This window comes from Colias croceus, chromosome 4, assembly GCF_905220415.1.
Source record: "Colias croceus chromosome 4, ilColCroc2.1".
In the NCBI taxonomy this organism is placed as follows: domain Eukaryota; kingdom Metazoa; phylum Arthropoda; class Insecta; order Lepidoptera; family Pieridae; genus Colias; species Colias croceus.
Genome location: NC_059540.1, coordinates 696,987 through 717,867, shown reverse-complemented (window position 1 = coordinate 717,867; position 20,881 = coordinate 696,987). Strand labels below are relative to the sequence as shown.

The 20,881-nt window shown below is 35.2% G+C and overlaps 2 protein-coding genes across 3 annotated transcripts; one reads left to right on the top strand and one right to left on the bottom strand.

Annotated features, from left to right (window-relative positions):
• Positions 1-413: 413 nt before the first annotated feature.
• LOC123690903 (D-glucuronyl C5-epimerase B) lies at positions 414-16,377 on the top strand. Of its 2 annotated transcripts, none has more exons than XM_045635031.1 (8): positions 414-601; positions 1,552-1,669; positions 1,963-2,105; positions 8,979-9,554; positions 10,068-10,202; positions 11,720-11,904; positions 13,328-13,492; positions 13,962-16,377. In XM_045635031.1, the coding sequence occupies exons 2-8, from the start codon at positions 1,561-1,563 to the stop codon at positions 14,326-14,328; spliced, it is 1,680 nt and encodes a 559-aa protein (XP_045490987.1). In that variant the 5' UTR covers positions 414-601; positions 1,552-1,560; the 3' UTR covers positions 14,329-16,377. The 2 variants fall into 2 exon arrangements, with proteins under 2 accessions (XP_045490987.1, XP_045490986.1); XM_045635030.1 differs by having other exon boundaries at positions 1,549-1,669.
• A 2,210-nt stretch (positions 16,378-18,587) lies between these two features.
• On the bottom strand, positions 18,588-20,437 carry LOC123691311. Its single transcript, XM_045635640.1, has 2 exons — positions 20,122-20,437; positions 18,588-19,059 (listed from the first exon to the last, which is right to left on the bottom strand). Exons 1-2 carry the CDS (start codon positions 20,395-20,397, stop codon positions 18,865-18,867), a joined length of 471 nt encoding a protein of 156 aa, XP_045491596.1. The 5' UTR covers positions 20,398-20,437; the 3' UTR covers positions 18,588-18,864.
• Positions 20,438-20,881: the final 444 nt, after the last annotated feature.

Sequence of the window (20,881 nt, the reverse complement as noted above, 5' to 3'; positions counted from 1 at the left end):
TTTAACTTATTTAATAATACTTTACAAAAAATTGTGGCCCACGTCCTTTAAAAACCTGGAGATTATTCATGAGCTATTGTAGGGTTAATTAGCAATGAAGTAGCAGTATTTAGGCGACATTTTGAAATGAAATGAAAAAGAAATATAAAGGAAATTAATCACTAAACACCCACAACAAAATCACACTGCACTTCAATTTTATTAAGTTTCCTCGCTTTTTTTAATCATATGCATGCTGCAAATCCCAAAAGAACCGCATTCTGAGAACGTCCAGTGACCGGTGAGATAAAAAAAGTGAATCGTTAGGTAGGTAACTTCATCCGCTCATTCATTTCACGGACGTTTGTCAAATGTCAACTGTCAGCGGAGCAATTGTCATTTGTATAATGTCAATTGTCATATCAAGTGAGATGAACACGCAAAGTACTCGGAGATTACATTTTTAAATGTAAAATTATTCAAGTGAAAAGCCGTGTGAAAGTTAAGACTGCTGTGCTATGTTAATAATTAAAAGTGTTAATATGAAATACAGACTAATTCATCAATATGAAAGAAGTGTCCATTTAATTTAAGTTCAAACGAATGGACCGCTGTGCGAAAAGTAAGCATTTCTTTAAAATACATTGTGTACATGAAAATAGAACTAAATGTCGAACTTATTTATATTTTAAATTGTATACAAATTGATTACAGCCTATAATTTAGCAAAATTTCTCTCAAGTATCCATATTTGATAAACTCTAAACAGCAATTCATAGCTTGATACATTTTTTTATTTACACAGTGCTTATCGTCGCATATGTAGCCTTCTGTACATATTTATGTCTACTATTTAGCCGGATATACTTTATACAATCAATAATGATAATTTTAAAGTGTAGGTTTTTTAGTCTCCTGAATATAAATCATATAATGTACAAAGTTATGCTAAGAATTTTTGTGACTTATTAAAAGTGTTTTACCTGTTTGAACTTAAAGTTAACATAATGATTATTTCCTTATATGGTTTAAGCAATGCTGCAATTTATGTTAGAATGGAGCATAATTCAACAATTTATTTATAATGTACTATTTATGATAAATGTTACACATAAATTGATTTTATTATCTTGACTACCTGTGACTTGTCTCTTATACTTTTTGCTGTGTGTATATGCTTATAGTTAGAATTATCATAAAACAACTGTTCTAGATTTATCATTAAACTATAATATTATATAAGAACTAAATAAGTAATAATAAAAATTTATCAGTGCTCTGTAATTGATATATACTTGTAAAGAATTCCTTACAAAATTGCGGAATCTATACTGATATTATAAAGCTGAAGAGTTTGTTTGTTTGTTTGAATGCGGTTATCTTAGGAACTACTGATCTGATCTGAAAAATTTATTTGTGTTAGATAGCCCATGTATCAAGGAAGACTATAGAGTATAGGCTATATATCATCACGCTGAGACCAACAAGAGCGTGTCAATGCGGGTGAAACCGCGGAGAACAGCTAGTACCTTGTATAGGTAGATTTTAAGTAAGGTGTAATTGTTATAGCAGATATCGGCAATGATGCTGCTGCGGCTGAACATGCGGGTGGCGCTCGCGGCGCTGTGTGCCGGCGCGCTGCTCATCATGCTGTATTGGAGCCGCTGCGGCGATCTCGCGAGGAGACCAAGTGAGTTTTATGTTTAGAGTGGATATAAACTTTACCACTAATTGACTATAAATACTTCTATGAGAATCACTTTTGACTTACCATAATGTGTAAAGAATTCCCGGTTCAGAAAGCACTTTCACATAGTAGAGGCTCTTTTAATATCATATGAATTTATTTCTAATTTTACATAATAAGTAGCAAATGATTCAGGTTTGCCCTGATTTTTTTATCTTGTATTAAACCAATACACATTCGTAATTTGACTTTTCTGATATATTTCAATTACATTTTATGCATAATATTGTCACCAGTTGGTTCAGCGCTCAGCAATAGCCTCGTGGAACGAAGCAATGAGGATATAGACTGTGTGATCAATGGGGAATACTCGGTGGGCTGCCGGCGAGATCACGACGAAGTGTACCTGCCGTTCTCCTTTATACGCAAGTACTTTGAGGTGGGTTTTCTTTTTACAATTTTTGTAAAACATTTGAGTAAAAAATCAAAATCTTGGTTATTTGATCTGTATTAGACGAAACAGTTTTTTTTTAATATGAGTAATATAAAAGTTTTTCAATAAGTCTATCAAATAATGACACAAAGCTTCATGAATAACATAAGCGAAGAAACTACCGTTACTCCTTACTAGTCTATCATTCCCATGTGTAATGCCGATGGACATACCGAGGCGATACAGTAGCCTACAGACTAGAATTTATGAAAATTTAATATAAGTATTAATGAGAATAATTTTTTTTTTTTTTGCAAGAAAACAGACTATTAATTGAGAAACTTCAAAGACATGAGAATAAAATGCTCTACAATTAATTTTTAATAGTAGAAATTAATACCCATAAATTAAAAAATCTAATGGCTGATTAAACACTTGACCGTAATTTGAAGCTTACTTATTGAGAAGGTACCTAGCTTTTTCCGCCTATTTTCCCTCTCTTTCTCGTTGTATATATGCTATCTCTCTCGCACACGGCACACCTCTCACCAGGTGGCGCGGCCGGCGCACGATAATGTGCAGGCGCTAGATCTTCTTCATTGGCGTCTAGCTTCCGCCGCGAGAAGGTTGTCTACAAGACTACAACCTTGGTGCTATTAAGTATTAAGTATTGCATATTGCAAGTGCTAAAAGTGTGAAAAAGTGTATCCCGTCGGATCGGTACAGTGAGTTATTTTTACATCTATTGTAATGACATTTTACTTAAAAATGAGCAAAAATCTTTTAAATCGACGGTATATCCGTTGGACTTTATTTAAAATGCTGAGGTCTTTTAGTGAATCCTTCAGCAATAGTTTATTTTTCAATATGCTTTAAATACTTAATAGCATGTTAGATATTTAAAATTAACGATACAACCGTTACATTTTACGTGAAATAGTAACTTTTCTTTTGAAATATTTTATAAGTAATGCAATATATACTAATGAATATTTGAATTTCTAATACTGTGAGTAAAGCAGATTTTAACGGATTTACCGTTCGGCTTTACTCGTATCGTTAATATTACTTTTGTGATTATTTGATATTGACTAAATATATCAAATACCCTCTCTTTTATATAGATATTTTTATTTTATTTCATTTTTAATGTGTTTTTATTACAAGGTTACAAGTGAATATTAATAGTATGTATGGATAAATCCAAGGCTAATCCTATGAGCCAACTCAAAGCTTAACAGGCATGCAATCCATTGCTACGACTTTATTACATTGTCGTTATCACTAGGAACGGTTCGGAGTATAGTTTATAACTAAAAATTATCGAACGAGATGAGTCAGCTCAAAGAACAAATTATATAGGTATTACCTATAACAGGAACAAATTGATGTTAGCGTAATTGCACGAATCACAATGTGTCCGAACATGTCGAGATATGTTATAAATCGTCCGGGAGTTAGCCGCTCATCTGAATAATGATGGAATACGCACAATGCACATGTTCAGTAGGTACCATGAACGTACCACACATTCAAAAGTATCCGTAGTCTATACGTGTCCTTTTATGAGTATTAATCTGATCCGTATATAAGCGAAAATAGACATAGGTATTACACACAGCAATTTTGGTTTGAAAATTACTTTTATTTATATTACGTTTCCTATGTTTCAAATGATGCAACTTTTTGGTTAAAACGAGTAAGTGCCAAAATTTTACATTTAAATTTTCTAGTTTGGAAAGAGACGTTATCGTATAGTTATCGAGATACCTTAATTAGAAATTAAATTTAGAGACATTTCAAAGGATTTACTATTCACATATTCTAACGTTTTAGAATAATATTATAAACTTGTACACCTTGACAAAAAGTAAAAAATTGCGGGTGAGCGGAGATTATTTTGTGCAATAAAACCCTCCTACGATGGTATGGCCACGTATGGCTGCGTTCGTAAGGAATGTTAACGGATATAAAGCAACTGAATGTGACATCGATTGTATGAACTAAATTAAATATGAATCGAAGTTCATTTTAAAATTTTGTGTAAATGATTTGAATTTTGACTTTATTAAATAGTTAAAGCCTTCTTTTTATATACATATACATAACAATTAATTACCATTGTCAAATCAATTCTTATTTCATCCTGGACAGCTGTTGCTAGCATTGGAAAATAAGTTAAAGTACCTTGTTACTATATTATTATTTTAAATGATTATTAACTTCTAATTTTATATTAGCACCTTAAATCTTGCTCGAAGCAGATTACATAAATGTGGCCGCTAGGTTTAACCGCTACTCCTCGCAGGTTAGGTTCGTTAGCCAGGTTAAACCCACCCTCGCAGGGTGACTATTAAGTATTTTTGGGAAGGCCCTACTTATTTCAAATTACAAACATCCCTCGCGCAGCTGTCGCTCGCAGGGAAATAGGTGCAAATATATCAGCCCTCGCGGGGCTTTGATTACAACCGCCCTCAAGGAGAAATGGTGGAAATATATATCAGCCCTCGCGGGGCTTTGATTACGACCGTCCCTCACGGGGAAATGGTGCAAATATATATCGGCCCTCGCGGGGCTTTGATTGCGGTTGGTGCAAATATACAAAGGATTGATCATTAAAATGATCATAGATATTTGCTTTCGTCAACGAGGACCCACGAAAATGTTAGAGATGACAGTAACGGATCTTCACTCTTCTAAGGTAGGTAGAAAAAGGTTTTGAAATCTAATTCACAGTGGGCCATCTATACAATATAAGTATAGTAATATAACCTAATAAATACAATAAAATAGGTAAGAGACGTTAAATAATGGACGCATGAAATGAATACTTTGTATCCTAAAAGGTTAGCTTACGCTTATTTAATCAGGAAACCACCATTGGTTTATCAATTATGGAAATTGCGACTTGAACAAATTGTATTTACCAATGCAGAGCCTCACAATGCAGAGAATCACAACAAAGGGAGGCGAGTCGGATCAAATATCATCTCGCAGATGATTTGTGGCGGTGGTTTCCAGGATTGTCACCAAGCCTTGTGTCAATGGTATATTTGTTATCGTAATTCCATGGCACTAGCCGACCAATTTTCACATAAAATCACCTGAAGAGATTTTTTAATCGCAAAGCGATTGAATGTAACAAATTACGATTGGTTATGTATAGTTGACCTCTCATAGGCCTACTTTAGTTGCCCGATCTTGTAGGCAATTTATTCGACTCGTTTATCAACCCGTTTGGCCTCATTATGGCACCCATGAGTTTTTCTTCAGGGCTCAAACAATAAATCGCTGAGGGATTAGGGTAATCATTTGCTTAGACAAGTTTCTTGTCATCCCACCAGGATTATTATATTATATAATAAACTTATATGCAACTATTAACGTAAAACGTTTAAGGACTCAACGAGTGCTGTGAATTCTGACTATTGAGTTACTTAGGATAGAGGATAATTAATAACGGAAGGTCAATCCTTCCAAACAAAAGCCTCGTATTATTAGATATTACTTGGAACCCCTACCCTTCACGAGAAAGCTCTGCCAGATGACTTCACATTTCTTTGATTTGAAGGGGGGGGGGGCAATAAATGCAATGCAATACAGACTATACGGCTTTTGAAACATTATAAATATACCAGATAAGCGAACTAAACCTTTCTGGTTTAGTTCTTGCTATATCGATATCCGTGCCTGCTTCTCGTGGTTGCGGTTGAATTAAGTTTATCAATGGTCATAAATGCAATTCTATACAGATGATATACTGCATTTTAAACATGACAAAGTCTAGTAAGCCAACTAAACTTTGCTAGTTTAGTTCTTACTATATCACTGTCCGTGGCTGCCTCTCGTGGTGGTTACAGATGACTAAAGTAACGTCCTGTCTTCGCATCCACAACCAACTGTCCTTTCATAATCTTAAAACAGATTCATTCGACATAGATCCCCACGAGTTCAGTTCTTCATTTTTGCACTCGAAAAACTGTGGACAACCCACGAGCAGTGCCTCCATTGGTAGCAGTTACAATCAAGGGGTAACTAAGGTAAGCTAGCCATATTAGGGATGTTGGAACAACCGACCATATTCAGGGCAACTTTCTTTGTCCAGTTTAACGTTTAGGCAGTCGTAGCATTCCTACGGAACAAAAATGGGATCAGATCTGCACCCTTAATGCAGTTAATCGAAAGGAGATACCTTCAGACGACGATAGTATTCAGAACGCACCATATTCCTGAACATAATAATGCATATTAATCTGTTGCCATTGTCCTGCAGCAGAATTCCTTAGCGATAATTTGTTCTCGTTAGAGCGAGCGAGGGTTGTAACGATAATATGAGAAATCCTAGTCAGTTCGAGGCCTGAACTATATTTCAGTATTAGTAGCACCGAGAAGGGCGAAGGTATTCTGGAAAGCAGAACTGAAGGCCCGGTCAGCAGCACCATTCACCTAATAGACAGTGTTTAGTGCTGCACCACTAGAATCTGACTCTGAAGGTATACAGAAATGTATACATTTTCCAAATATCAAATGTTATAGTCGGAAGAAAAATCCTATTTGCCTCCGTCTACCCAAAAGACATACGGAGTAGCTAGTAGAAGTTGGTTGAATTAGAATAAGTATAATTAAAAACCTTTGTTACTTACTGGATAAATTTGGCTCATTTCCTATCTGACGTTCATATAGCTGTTGATGGCCTAGATGTTATGCACAAACACTTTCATTATAAATAAGTCACGTTATGTAGTCCCGAGACTTTTGGTATATAAGTTCTGATGTAAACCATAACTATACCTTAAAATTAATTTGATTAAAACTTAACGTACTTAGCTGTAGTAATTGTAAGCTCTTATCATTTTAGTCTCTAACTTCTTGAGTTCATTATATGTTTCCAGTACAGAGTTTAAAACCTATCAGTTTTAAATAAATAATTCATGCATTGCACTGAAAGTACCAGCCATGTTTATATTATGATCGGTGGCGTTGGCTCTAAACATTAATAGACACCGCACGCTTTGGTTGGATGTTACATATTATCTGTATTATAATTTAAACCGCTTACCTGGTTTATTTTATTACCTTATCCAAGGGATGACCTTTTAATTTATTTGACCCTAAAAGTAAAGACCAAGGTCTCTACTTGTCCGCTAGTAGCAGGTTGGGTTAGAACTGTGTGAGTTGAGACAGCTGGTAAATCTATGTTATTAGGATTCAATGGTGCTTCTACAGAAGTCTAATTGAATAAATAAAGGTTTGAGTTTGAGGTATTCTTGCCTCGTCGGTGATGAGCTGTTGCTTAATTTTGTAAGTAACATCTAAATGCGTAATTAAAAGTCGTTACTTGCTCTTTCGCAGATTTACGCTAAAGATAGTGGAAATTGTAGTAACTTTAACTTTTCAAGCCCAAAAGGTTAACTAAGGTACGCTTGAACCAATCTCATAAGTTCTAATACTTTTAATCATTATGATTTACTTTTTATTGTTAATATAAATAATATAAAAATTTAAAAATTTGTGTGATTTATTGGTATACTATCTGCACACCTTACTCTTTCAAATAAAGAAATAAGTAATTACTTATGTACCTATTCAAATTCACATTGGCGTCCATATATTGTACACCAGGTGGGTAACAAACAGGTCTCAATAAGTAAGCTTCAAATTACGGTCAAGTGTTTAATAGCTGTGTTTTACCTGAAATAAAACACATATTAAATACTTACCTATATTTGAAGCTTACACTTAACGTCCACCTGTTGAGTATTTCGACTCAATGAAGAAGATCTAGCGCCTGCACATTATCGTGCGCCGGCCGCGCCACCTGGTGAGAGGTGTGCCGTGTGCGAGAGAGATAGCATATATACAACGAGAAAGAGAGGGAAAATAGGCGGAAAAAGCTAGGTACCTTCTCAATAAGTAAGCTTCAAATATAGGTAAGTATTTAATATGTGTTTTATTTCAGGTAAAACACAGCTATTAAAAATCTAATGATATTGTTACATACCTAATACAACTTTCAAAAAATCAAAATCAAATAATAGGAAAACCTAGGTAAAAGTTAAACAGTTTAATCTGATATTTTCCTTAAATAAAACTTATTATAAAAAAAATCTTCATTATAACCAGTAATGTTCCTTAAATTAAAAGAAAGAAAATTGCGGCCAATAAAAAACAATGTTTTTCAAGAAAATACATTTCACGACCAGTAAGATAATGAAAGGCAAACACATACACATCGCATTTTTACGACATAGTTTCCACCTCGTGTAATTAACGCGCTAATAACTTATTCCCGCAAGTCACGACCCAAAAACGTTCTAAAATAAAGTAATTATCTCTACAACAGATCTGCTCGTAATTAGCAAAGGCAACGTTGCCAAAATACCTCGTATTACTAATGCATTCACGTCGACCTAATACCTACATGCACCTACGGCCCCGAGGGCGAGCCAATGCTTTTAAAGTTATTTAGGATAATGACCAATCCGTCCAATTGATGTCGAGATTGCACAGAGTAATCCGATTAGACTAATATGCTTTTGGAAATGGAGTGTTTGTCCCGTCGAGTGGGCTGTGACTTGTAGCGGATGAATAATTGGGGCGATGTCCAAGGTGACGTTCTGATGTGAGATATGACTTTATGAGACAGATATCTTGCTTGGCGCGTCATTATATTACACGGATCGTTTATTGATATTTTCGTTTTAAACTAATGAAGTTTCAGTTTAAAGCAAAAACAACTTGTTTTAGGTTGTAGAAAGGATCTTTTTAATCTTGACGTCTATGTAGTTTTACGCATTGCAAACACTATGTATATAACACCAATTATAACACGATATAGAATCTCATTTGAGAGTAGTAATAAATGTTAAAACTTACCAGGTATACGGCAAAATATCGGCTTCAGATGGCGTGGAAAAATTCGAATGGTCGCATAGCTATAGCAAAATATATCACCCGAAAAAGAAATACGATCCTCGCGGCACATTCACTACCTTCGAAAATTATAACGTGGAGGTCAGGGATAGGGTGAAATGCATCAGCGGTATAGAAGGAGTGCCAGTGTCCACACAATGGGAGCCAAGGGGCTTCTTCTATCCAACACAGATAGCCCAGTTCGGCCTTGCCCATTATAGCAAGAACTTGACAGAACCAGAGCCTAGAGTCAGAATTATAGACGATGGGGATAAAAACTTGGCCAGTTGGACAGTTAGCAGCGACGCGACATTGGTTAGAGAATATGATAAAGCATTGAAGTCGAATGCTATAAGATTCGCGACGACGGACCAAGTGGGGAGTCAGGTCTGGTGCAAGGTGAATATAAGCCAGGACTTCGTGCTGAGTTTGGATTTGTTATTGAAGCCGAATTCGTCGCTGTCGGTCGTGTTGCAGAATAAGGATAAGAAAGAAACGGTGTACTTGCACTATGTGACGAGTATGCAGTTGATTTATGCGCAGGTACGTTGACCAGTATAGCTTGAATTTGGTGTACAATAATTAGTTTCTCCTGCACTTAATCTTTCGATAAATTCCCATTCATGAAAAATTTCGATGTCCTAAACGTAATCTAAAATCAAGTAAGGGCATTCGAATTGGTATCTTATACGAATAAAAACTATTTGCAACAAACATAAATGTTAGTAATTACGCATTTAAATTCAAGAATTAATCGGATCGATCCTACTAGTAACTTTAAAGAAAAATATTTGTTTTGCTAGAAATCTTCTTAATGTATGTAAATCTCGTGTCACAATGATTGTCCTTAATGGACTCCTAAACCACTTAACCGATTATAATAAAATTCGCACACCATGTGCAGTTCGATCCAACTTGAGAGATAGGATAGGTTTTATCCCGGAAATCCCACGGGAAAGGGAATTATGTGGGGTTTTCTCAGAAAACGCGGGCAAGCCGCGGGCGGAAAGCTAGTATGTTTATATTTTGATTTACGTGTGTACTTATAATTCGTAGGACGAGCACATATACTACGGCATCGGCGTTGAATACAAATGGCGGCGGCTCACACGTGACCTCATCATCGACATGCAAAAGGGCTGGGCGCTGCTCGACCGGCCCAAGCGGAAATCTCCTAGGAATAAGTTTAGAGTAAGTATTGTATTTCTGCAAAGATAGAACATAAGAAATTTATTTGAAGCTTGTTAACTAAATTCAACTTATTTAGTGTGTTTACATTTTTAATGTAAATTGTATTATACGGTGTTTACTAAATACAACATTACAAAAATAAATTCGATCGAAAGACAAGATTAAGAAAAATATTTTTTTTGTTGTAGTTTGACACAGCTATCAAAATGTTTACCTTAAAAATGAAGGAATATAATAATATAAATATATTTAAATAAAAACGGACCTCAAATTGAACCTTGTAGGACACCCATTAGCATAGCTGTGCCTGTTGAGATTTGTCCTTGTCTTTGAATTCGGTTGGATAAGTAATGGTAAATAAGTAATAATCTATCCAATCCATCAAAATTTAATGTTTTGTGTTCAACACAATCGAAAGCTTTAGAAAGATCACAAAATTATATTGAAGCAGAGCTACACCAGCTCCTCTGGTTGAATAGCCATTGGTAAATCCAAATCCAATCCCATGCAATGGATTTTGAACATTACTTCCACGAAATCAGGTGTTAATTTCAATGAATGTTTTACGAGTGGCTTTTTAGGGTTCCGTAGCCAAAATGGCAAAAACGGAACCCTTATAGTTTCGTCATGTCCGTCTGTCCGTCTGTCCGTCTGTCCGTCTGTCACAGCCGATTTACTCGGAAACTATAAGTACTACAGTGATGAAATTTGATGGGAATATGTGTTGTATGAACCGCTACAAAAATATGACACTAAATAGTAAAAAAAAGAATTGGGGGTGGGGCCCCCCATACATGTAACTGAGGGATGAAATTTTTTTTTTCGATGTACATACCCGTGTGGGGTATCAATGGAAAGGTCTTTTAAAATGATATAAAGTTTTCTAAAAAACATTTTTCTTAAAGTGAACGGTTTTTGAGATATCAGCTCTCAAAGTCGTAAAAAGTATGTCCCCCCCCCTCTATTTTTATAACTACGGGGTATAAAATTCTAAAAAAAATAGAGGTGATGCATGCTAATTAACTCTTTCAACGATTTTTGGTTTGATCAAAGTATCTCTTATAGTTTTTGAGATAGGTTGATTTAACTGTAATTTTGGTTAAGTTATTGTGCTTACACTGAAAACGATGGCTGAACCTTATAAGATAGATCAAAAAATATACTACAGTATTGTACACCTTTAAAAATCCGCGATGATATAAAATCTTTATAATGTAGGTACTTTTTACGAGAAATATTAGCTTATTCAAGCAATACGCCATTAATATTAATATTCATACATAAAAGTACAAGGCAAAATATCGGGAGAGTTTAGGCTCCATTCACCAGGTGTATAAATTGACATAATAAGTTTATTATATTTGCTGCTACGGAACCCTTTGTGCGCGAGCCCGACTCGCACTTGGCCGGTTTTGCTCGAAACACTTGTGACCTTTTCGGCGATTCTACAATCGTTTTCAAGCTGCTTTTATGGAGTTTCCTCGACTTCACTGACCTTCACTTGATATTTACCACAGATAGCGAGCATCCACCTGTCCGGTGTTGGCAGCGCTGCCAACATGCGTGTGTCGAGCAGCGAGCACATGGCGCACTTCTTCGCGGCGGCGCGCTGGCTGGCGGGCTCGCAGCGCGCGCGCGGCGGCTGGCCCGTGCTGGCGCGCCGCCGGGTCGCCGCGAGCGTGCCCGACCTGCGACCCGGATGGTCAGTGTACATCACCATTATCACTATCATCACCATCATAATCATCATCATCAATATCACTATCATCATCACCTACACTCTCATCACCATCATCTGTGATCTATCGTCCTCATCATCATCACCACCATCATCACTCATCATCATCATCACCATCATCACTCATCATCATCACTATCACCTTCATCACTATCATCACTCATCATCATCACCATCATCAATACCATCATCATCACTTATCATCATCATCACCCTGCAGCACCTATATCATCATTCCTCTCACCATCACCTACACCATCATCATCTTCACTGCTGCTATGGTTCTTTATTTGTATAATATGATGAATGTTTTGATTATTTTCATCTATAAGTTCACCCATTTAAAAATATTTTCCATTTCTGTTCTAACATAAATAGTAAAAACTAACATATGACATGTTCCAATTAATTATGATTCTACATACTCCGTCAATATAAGGAATGTAAGTGGTACTGCATGCTTGTGCTAAATAGCTGCATGCGGCTGTGTCTGAGATTCAAGGCCGGGAGATAAGACGGCATGTTACATTCGTTAATATTTTATCTGTATTATATCTGTCTGGTAATTATGTTCCTTTGAACCTGCCGCTAAGTATTGTTTGCCTCAATTCATTAGAATGAAAATATCTAAGTTAACTACGGACGGACAGATAGCGATAGCGACTGTTTTATACTAAAAATAAAAAAAAATAAAAAATAAAAATCATTTATTTGTTTCATAACAAAGTGTAGCCGTTTCGTTTTTGAAAAAACATCTATCAAGAACATTTATAAGAACATGATTTAATGTCTGAATTAAAAATGTTTAAAAAGTGCTTTTTAGTTATCTAACTCAATTATTGTAAACTAGCTTTCCGCCCGCGGCTTTGCCCGTGTTTAAAAAAAAACCGCATAGTTCCCGTTGCCGTGGGATTTCTGGGATAAAACCTATCCTATGTGTTAATCCAAGTTACCCTCTATAAGTGTGCTAAATTTCATTGCAATCGGTTCAGTAGTATTTGCGTGAAAGAGTAACAAACACACACATACACATCCAAACAAACATTCGCATTTATAATATTATAGTAGGATTAAAAAACGTATACAAGACCTTTCCTTCGTCCATATGGCGTCGATATATCTTTACTTCTCTCTTTTATTTAATCGCAATTTCAGCACACAATGCATAGACTTTTTAAGCTATTGCATAGCTTCTATCGCGGGCCTTGAGCGCGGGGACCGAATCCAGGAATTTCGTAACGAAAAACCTCACGCTCCCCACTCCGACGGGCACGGAGGTGTAGCTTGAAGGCATAGCATGCAATAGTTTTACCGCGGCAATCCCCGAGTGCCACACGTCTTTTTTTTTTGTTTTATGCGTTTATACAAGACATTTCCACGTTTCCAGGCACTCAGCAATGAGCCAAGGGCACGGTATCTCAGTGCTAGCCCGTGCGTACCACCGCAGCGGTGACGCAGCGTACCTGCGGGCCGCTAGACGGGCGCTTGCGTTGTTGGACGTGGCCAGTAGTGCGGGCGGTGTGAAGGCTATGTGGATGGATCGATATGTATGGTGAGTTGTTCTAAAATATTTACAGGCACTCGGCAATGAGTCGAGGGCACGGTATCGCAGCGGTAACGTAGCGTACCAATGCAGCGATAACGCTCGATAGATAAAATAACTACTTGAAAATATGGTATAATACAGTTTCAGGGATTTTGAATCATTAACATATCTTATTACCTTTTTATAACTAACATAATATATTACTAACATATATTATTACCTTTATATTTTTGTAGATCTTCCTTCCTTCGAGATAACAGAGCTCCTATTTACAAGAATTTGATTGTGACCCTTGTCTACTTGATTATTATACATTAAATAATATGACGGCGATAAAATACTACTTATATACATACGTATGCGCTATGTTCCATAAAAGACAACTAATAACTCCTTTATATGAACATAAAAATCGATGGAACCTCCTAAAGAATGCCATGTTTTCCCTCACTAAGAATAACATTTCCACCACCAGGTACGAAGAATACCCCACGAAACCGCCCCTATTCGTACTCAACGGCTTCATATACACGCTGCTCGGGCTCTACGACCTGCACATCATAGAAGGAGACAATTCAGCATCCCTCGCAAAGAAAATGTTCGATGACGGAATGCTATCCCTAAAAACTCTCCTACCCATCTTCGATACAGGCAGCGGGAGTTTCTACGACCTACGCCATTTTACTTTAGGCGTTAGTCCGAATATAGCAAGATGGGATTACCACGCAACTCACGTGAACCAGTTATATTTATTGGCTGGACTCGATCCGGACCCCATTTTGATTAACACGGCTAAAAGATGGGAGGGATACATGCAGGGGAAACGCGCTGCGCACAATTGAAGAACGTTCTAGAATGTTCTGGAAATTTGGATCCATACGTACTAAAGTTCTCGAAGGTTCTTAAATGTTTCTTCTGTGAAAGAAGAATTGACGTTTAGAAGAACGATGACTTCTTTATTGTTCTTGAAGTTGTGGTTCATTTATTGAGAAGTGGAAATCAGTTGAGTTCTCGAATGTTCTGGAACTTAACACGGTTAAAATGTGTATAATCGAAAATTAATAAACGAAGTACTTTAAAGGTGAACTAGAAAGTTCGCAATGGTGATGAATTGTAAATCTTTAAGAGATTATAATATGAATTTCATTATTTAATGGTCACGTTTGTTAATGAAACCTTTTCTATATTAGAAATCGATATATAAAACGAACGGCTTTTAGTAAATAAGCGTAAAAAGACAAAGTGGTAAATCGCGATAATTGTTGTTACTTTTTATAATTTTAGATTATAAATCAGTAAATAATCAGATGTCCTGACATTTTTTAAAAAGAATATAATTGAATCGACTACATATTAACAATTATTTGTTTAATAAGCTATTTAAGCCTTCTTAACAACGATTTGTTTTGTAGTTCTACTAAAAATACTGAAACATAGCTACAACTTTTTTAAAAATTTCCGAATCAGCGCAGTAGTTTATGTGATTTTATCAATATACCTTTTTTTCTATGCCTATGTAGATATTATGTATCTAATTGAATTGAAATTGATAAAAAAATCATTTTTGATGTGGAATTTCTATGTGTAACATGTTCCCCTTTTGTATCGAGCAGGTTTTCTAAGACTGAATATTAACCACGATCCGCTTTTTGTAATCTTGTACATAGTGAATAAGTTTAATTTGTTATAAAATGTGATTTAACGGTACTTAATGTAAATACACTATTTATTATATTTACTCTAATATTATTGTATAAGAGGAGATTAGAAAGAAGATAGATTGAGTAATCTTGATACTTATGGGCTTGCCTTAAAGGAAACACCCACTTATATATAAATAAATAATTACTTTTCGCGCAGGAAATATGAAAAAATATATCCCATGTCATTATGGTGTAGCTATCTTCTAGAGGAGTTATTTTCGAAAGCGATGAAGCAGTTTTTGAGTTTAGAAAAAATATTACTTATAAGTCATAGCCGAAATATATAATCCACGAACTTCACACGCTATCTAGTCCCAAACTAACATATCTTGTATCGAAAGTAGACAACTGAAGATTTTTTTTAAATAACACGTAAATATAGACGCAAAATAAATAATGGTGTTAAATATCTTCATAGTTATAATATTCCTCATAGGAGGTAAGGAATCTAAACCCTCTTCAGAGAAATTAATATTAGTAATTATTAGATATGCACATTGCACATATATGCACTTACATCATTTTTACTCTTAGGGACCATAAAGCAGAAGGTTCTTTCTAAGAATTTAAACAATATTTTTCAAAATACCTTCTAAAAATTCCAGAATTAACACATCATCATGGGTAAACATTTTAAACTGGATTTAAAACAGTTTAAATAATCGAAATGTACATAAATACGATAAATTTAGTACGGTTGTGAAGGGAAGCACAAAATGTTGTCGATTTTATATGAATGTCTTGTAGATACAAAATAATAACTTAATTTTTATACTCCTTGCTCTTAACTAACTCTTATTGATACAGAAATATTTCCTTTTATTTTTTTTATTTTAATAAGTTTCACAAATAAACTTTTAAATCACGTAGAATTAATTAATTTACAATAACTAGAACTCTATAAAAACAATAGAAAATAAACTATCGATGTATGTTACGAAGTTATACCCTAATACCTAATATATTAGTTGTAAGTACATAAAAGAAAGTCAAATGTTCTCATTATTTAACGATCCCATAATACTCTCAACGATTGTCTATACTATTTTACAAAATTCAATATTAGAATCTAGATATATCCCGCGACTTCGCATCTGAAAATATTTTAATTAATACTTATTAAATCTCATCATAATCAGCCGAGTAGTTTGGCTATACGTGAATGGCAGATACAGTTTTGCATTTATTATATAATAAACTGATAACTTCGTGAGTATATGAAGAATAATTATTAAAAAACTATTTTCTCATACTTAGACCAATAAAAACGTTGTAAATATACTTGTAGGTGGATAATGTATCCAAATTGCATAAGTAGGAATTGATATTAAAATTTGTAAACTTTATTGATTGATATTCAAACTGACAACTATTCCGTTCTTCCGTATGTAAAATGATTCGAGAGTGAGTGAGATAGAACTATGATTGGTTAACAATATTATATATTTATTTATATTATTTATGAAATTAACAATTTTATTTATTTTCATGTTAATTTTAAATATTTTACATAATTTCTTGCCACATCTTGTTTAAACTAAAATTAAAATATATCATTATTTTCACTTCAGGAGACATCGTTATAAATTTTAACATTATAGTAATCAATAATAATCATTATTATTCATCTTTATCTTTAAACTCAGGCTGTATAATCAGATAATAAGAATTTCCAGCATCTCTTGTATGTATTTTGTCTTGTGTGTGATTTTGTCTCAGTAAATAAATAAATAAATAAATATCATTGATACTCTGTGATTGATACAAACACAAAACTGCAATTTTTTATCAACATACGGTAAGATGTTATTGTGAAAATCACACTTCACATAAAATTTATCCAATTTATAATTCTTGCCATTTAGATTTGCACCATATTCTAATATCAGAACAAATTTCTCTAAAAAAGAAAATGTAGTTGCGATATCTATTTATTTTATACAAAATATTATTATTATATAATATTTGTATTATCATATATCGAAAGCTGTATACGTTAATATGCAAATTGCACATGAAACTAAACAACATTCCAATTGTTAAATGAGCTTAAAAAATATTATTCGCATTAACAAATATATTTTTATGTATTTATTTCTTAATAATATCGGCGTGCTAAATTGTTAATATAGTCTCATTACGTGGGTAAAATCTATTAAAACTACTTTTTAAGTTCTTAGATCACATCATTCGGTTATAGCTTGACCGCAACCGCAGTACCGCGCCGGTATGTGCGCGGCGAGGCGGAGGAGAGTACCGACCGTTCCGTTTCTTTCTCGACTTCTCAACTTCTAACTCGTGCTCTTTCTTACCCGGTCCCTGCCTTACCGCACATACCTAACAGTATAACAAGTAAACAGTATGTCACATCTTCATAATGTGTAACCCTACGCGATTGATCCGACTCGAAGGATCATTGAGTATAGCTTTGGCTATATAACTTCAACTATAGTCAAGAAGTATAGACACCATTTCCATATTAAGTATCTATATATTAAATAAATAAATATAGGTATTCAACACGTATTTATAAAATGTATGGAATGTAGATACTTTGTTTTATACTTTATTTACAATTCAAAATATTAACAATACTCTATAATTTGATGTTTTGTTTGTAGATTTATTATTATTTTTGTTATGTCGTCACATGTTAGTAACTACCCGCAAAACAGCCCTTAAATAAGACGTTATTGTATAGATCCTGAATTTTAATAATGTAGACTGTAGTGTGTTAGAGTGCACTTGTGAATGACAATAAAATAACTCTCAATTATAATGTGTTTTATTGGAAACCCAGTTGCTTGCATAACAACATGATCCATTTTGCTACAATCACTTATAAGATAGGAAGATGTGCTTATAATCCTAACGGTGCATTTACATTAAACGAACATGGACCTAGAGCAAGAGCATTATTTCGTGATCGTTTAGTGTAAACGAAAACCAATATTCAGTGTTATTAAGTACTAGCTGCTCCGCGCGGTTTCACCCCCGTGGCCCCATTCCTGTTGGTCGTAGCGTGATGGTATATAGCCTATAACCTTCCTCGATAAATGGGCTATCTAACATCGAAATAATTTTTGAAATCGGACCAGTCGTTCCCGAGATTAGCGCGTTCAAACAAACAAACAAACTCTTCAGCTTTATAATATTAGTATAGATTATAAAATTGCATACAATCTGTTAGAATACACTAAGAGCAACGAAAGAATTCTCTGCGCCTGTTTTCACTAAAAGAATTTGACATAGTGGGGTTAGAATGAGCATTGAGCATTCGCTCGTTTGATGTAAATGCCCCGTTCTTCACAATAAATGCTAGTCATTTTTCAAGCATTAATCATTTAGAATCGAATCTAATGAATATTCGTTTTGTGGTGTAAAATAATAAACGAACATCTTATTAAAGTCTTTATTTCATCAATTTGTTACCTATTGCACAGTTTCATTTACATTGCTAGCCTTTTGTTTGAATCCTTGAGATATTTCAGGATATAAGCTTATTTTTCCATATTGACTGATTATAATGGCTTTGTGCATATCAATTTTAAAGCCAGCATCATTACCATGATTAGAGACAATTTGATAATAACATCTCCATTCATGTAGGCAGAGATATTTTTTTATTATTTACACCCCATTTAACAGGCAAAGTTTGCAAATAGCCTCTAATTTTTAGGGGTGGCTACACATCTCAGCGCGTTTTGCCGCTCTTTTTTCCGCTGACGTCATTTTATCAAGAACGTCCTGCATCTCGGGCCAGGGTTCGTAGCGCTGATTGATGAGGAGCATCTTGTGGATACTTGGGTTCCGCAGGTCCATTGTTCGGGATATGCATTCACGGTTGTGGGTTGTGTAGACCACGTCCACCTGGAATACACAATATCTGTTTTCATGGGCGTAGCTAGCCATGGGCTCAAGGTGGGGCAACAATAAAAAATAATATGTAACTAGCAACTGTACCTATGTACCAAGTATGTACCCAAAGTTATATCCAGGTCTTCAAATGCCGGCTGCTTTACCGCCGGCATTTCCGAAGGCATTTGCGAAGGCATTCGCGAAGGCATTCGCGAAGGCACTCGCGAAGGCATTTGCGAAGGCATTTGCGAAGGCATTCGCGAAGGCATTCGCGAAGGCATTCGCGAAGGCATTTGCGATGGCATTCGCGAAGGCATTCGCGAAGGCATTTGCGAAGGCATTCGCGAAGGCATTCGCGAAGGCACTCGCGAAGGCATTCGCGAAGGCATTCGCGAATGCATTTGCGAAGGCATTTGCGATGGCGAATAAGTGTAAAGTAAAAAGTATCAGTGAGTTGTAGAACGTGTAAAACAACAAAAGTGAAATTGGATAAGTTAGTGGGGTAACTACCTAATTGGGGTACTATACTCATTTTTCTTACAGTTCATGTAACATAGAAACCTCAGCTATTTTCTTCTTTCGTGTGTAATTCGTTATTCGAATTATTCTTATTCAAAACACCTTATTGTTCACCTACCACACCACGAAATATATCCAAAAATCTTCAGCCGTTTGGTCGCTGGGCGTATGACACTTGTTAGGTGTTAGTCAGTCAAAAGAGTTAGTAGGTACTTACTTCAATTTTTAGATTTGGTTAGGTATCTACCTACCTTCCAGGTTAAAGCTAGAGTGGGGCAAGTGCCCCACCCTGCCCCACCGTAGCTACGCCCATGTCTGTTTTACAATTGCTTAATAATATGTAGCGTTCTAATTAATTTATAGGAAAGAGAATCGATATCTATTTTTAAGTAATGTTTCCATTTATATAGAGCCTTCATCCGAAGGTTCTATGGTGCAATGCACAAGTTGTCTACACAATTAGACGCTGTCTAAGTGAGTAATAATACCCCCTTTAGACAGCATCAGCATAATAGAAATCTCTATAAAATCCCATACAACTAAGCACTAACATACCTTATTATTAACTGCCCAAGCTATAGAAATAACCATAAGCGTCAGGCTGGTGCAAGTGACCAAGAATAAGGGAACGGTTTCCCAATAGACGGTTAGCACATAAGTGAGGTATAGTCTCCGAGGGATTGGAACATCGTACTGTGTGGGAGGAATGTAGTCACCTGCCGACCTGACAGTCGCACGACACGGTGGTAGGGCTTTTAGCATATTCCCTGCAGGCCGGAGGGCGCTTTTAGTTAATAATGCTAATTTTGAGATCATACTGACTGTAAACATTAAAAATAGGTATACGAAAAATTCACTTAAAAATTAAATCTTAAAATATGTATGACGATTCATAATGTCATTCTAGGTTTTTGTATTTGTGTCATAAGCACAGGTCATAAGGTTTATGAACTTAACCGCTGTGGAAAGGATTATTTATCTCCCCCTGTGATCTCCCCAATCTCTAGGAATGGAATAAATACAGGCACTTTAACATTTTTATTCTATCTCTGTTAATTGTAAAATGTATTCAGATTCTTAGTGCCCTTACGCACTAGCGGTTAACCGCTAGTGCGTAAGGGCACTTATTACACAATAACTGGCTGGTAGGATCTTTAAAATAAATATTGACAATTCATATAATGAAATTCAAAAGTCAAAAGTAAATATATACTTAAACGAAATAAAACTACTTTAATTTTTAAGCATATATCCAAAAATCGATATTGCTAATATGAAAATTATTTTGTGTGATGAAACTACAACAAATCAATAT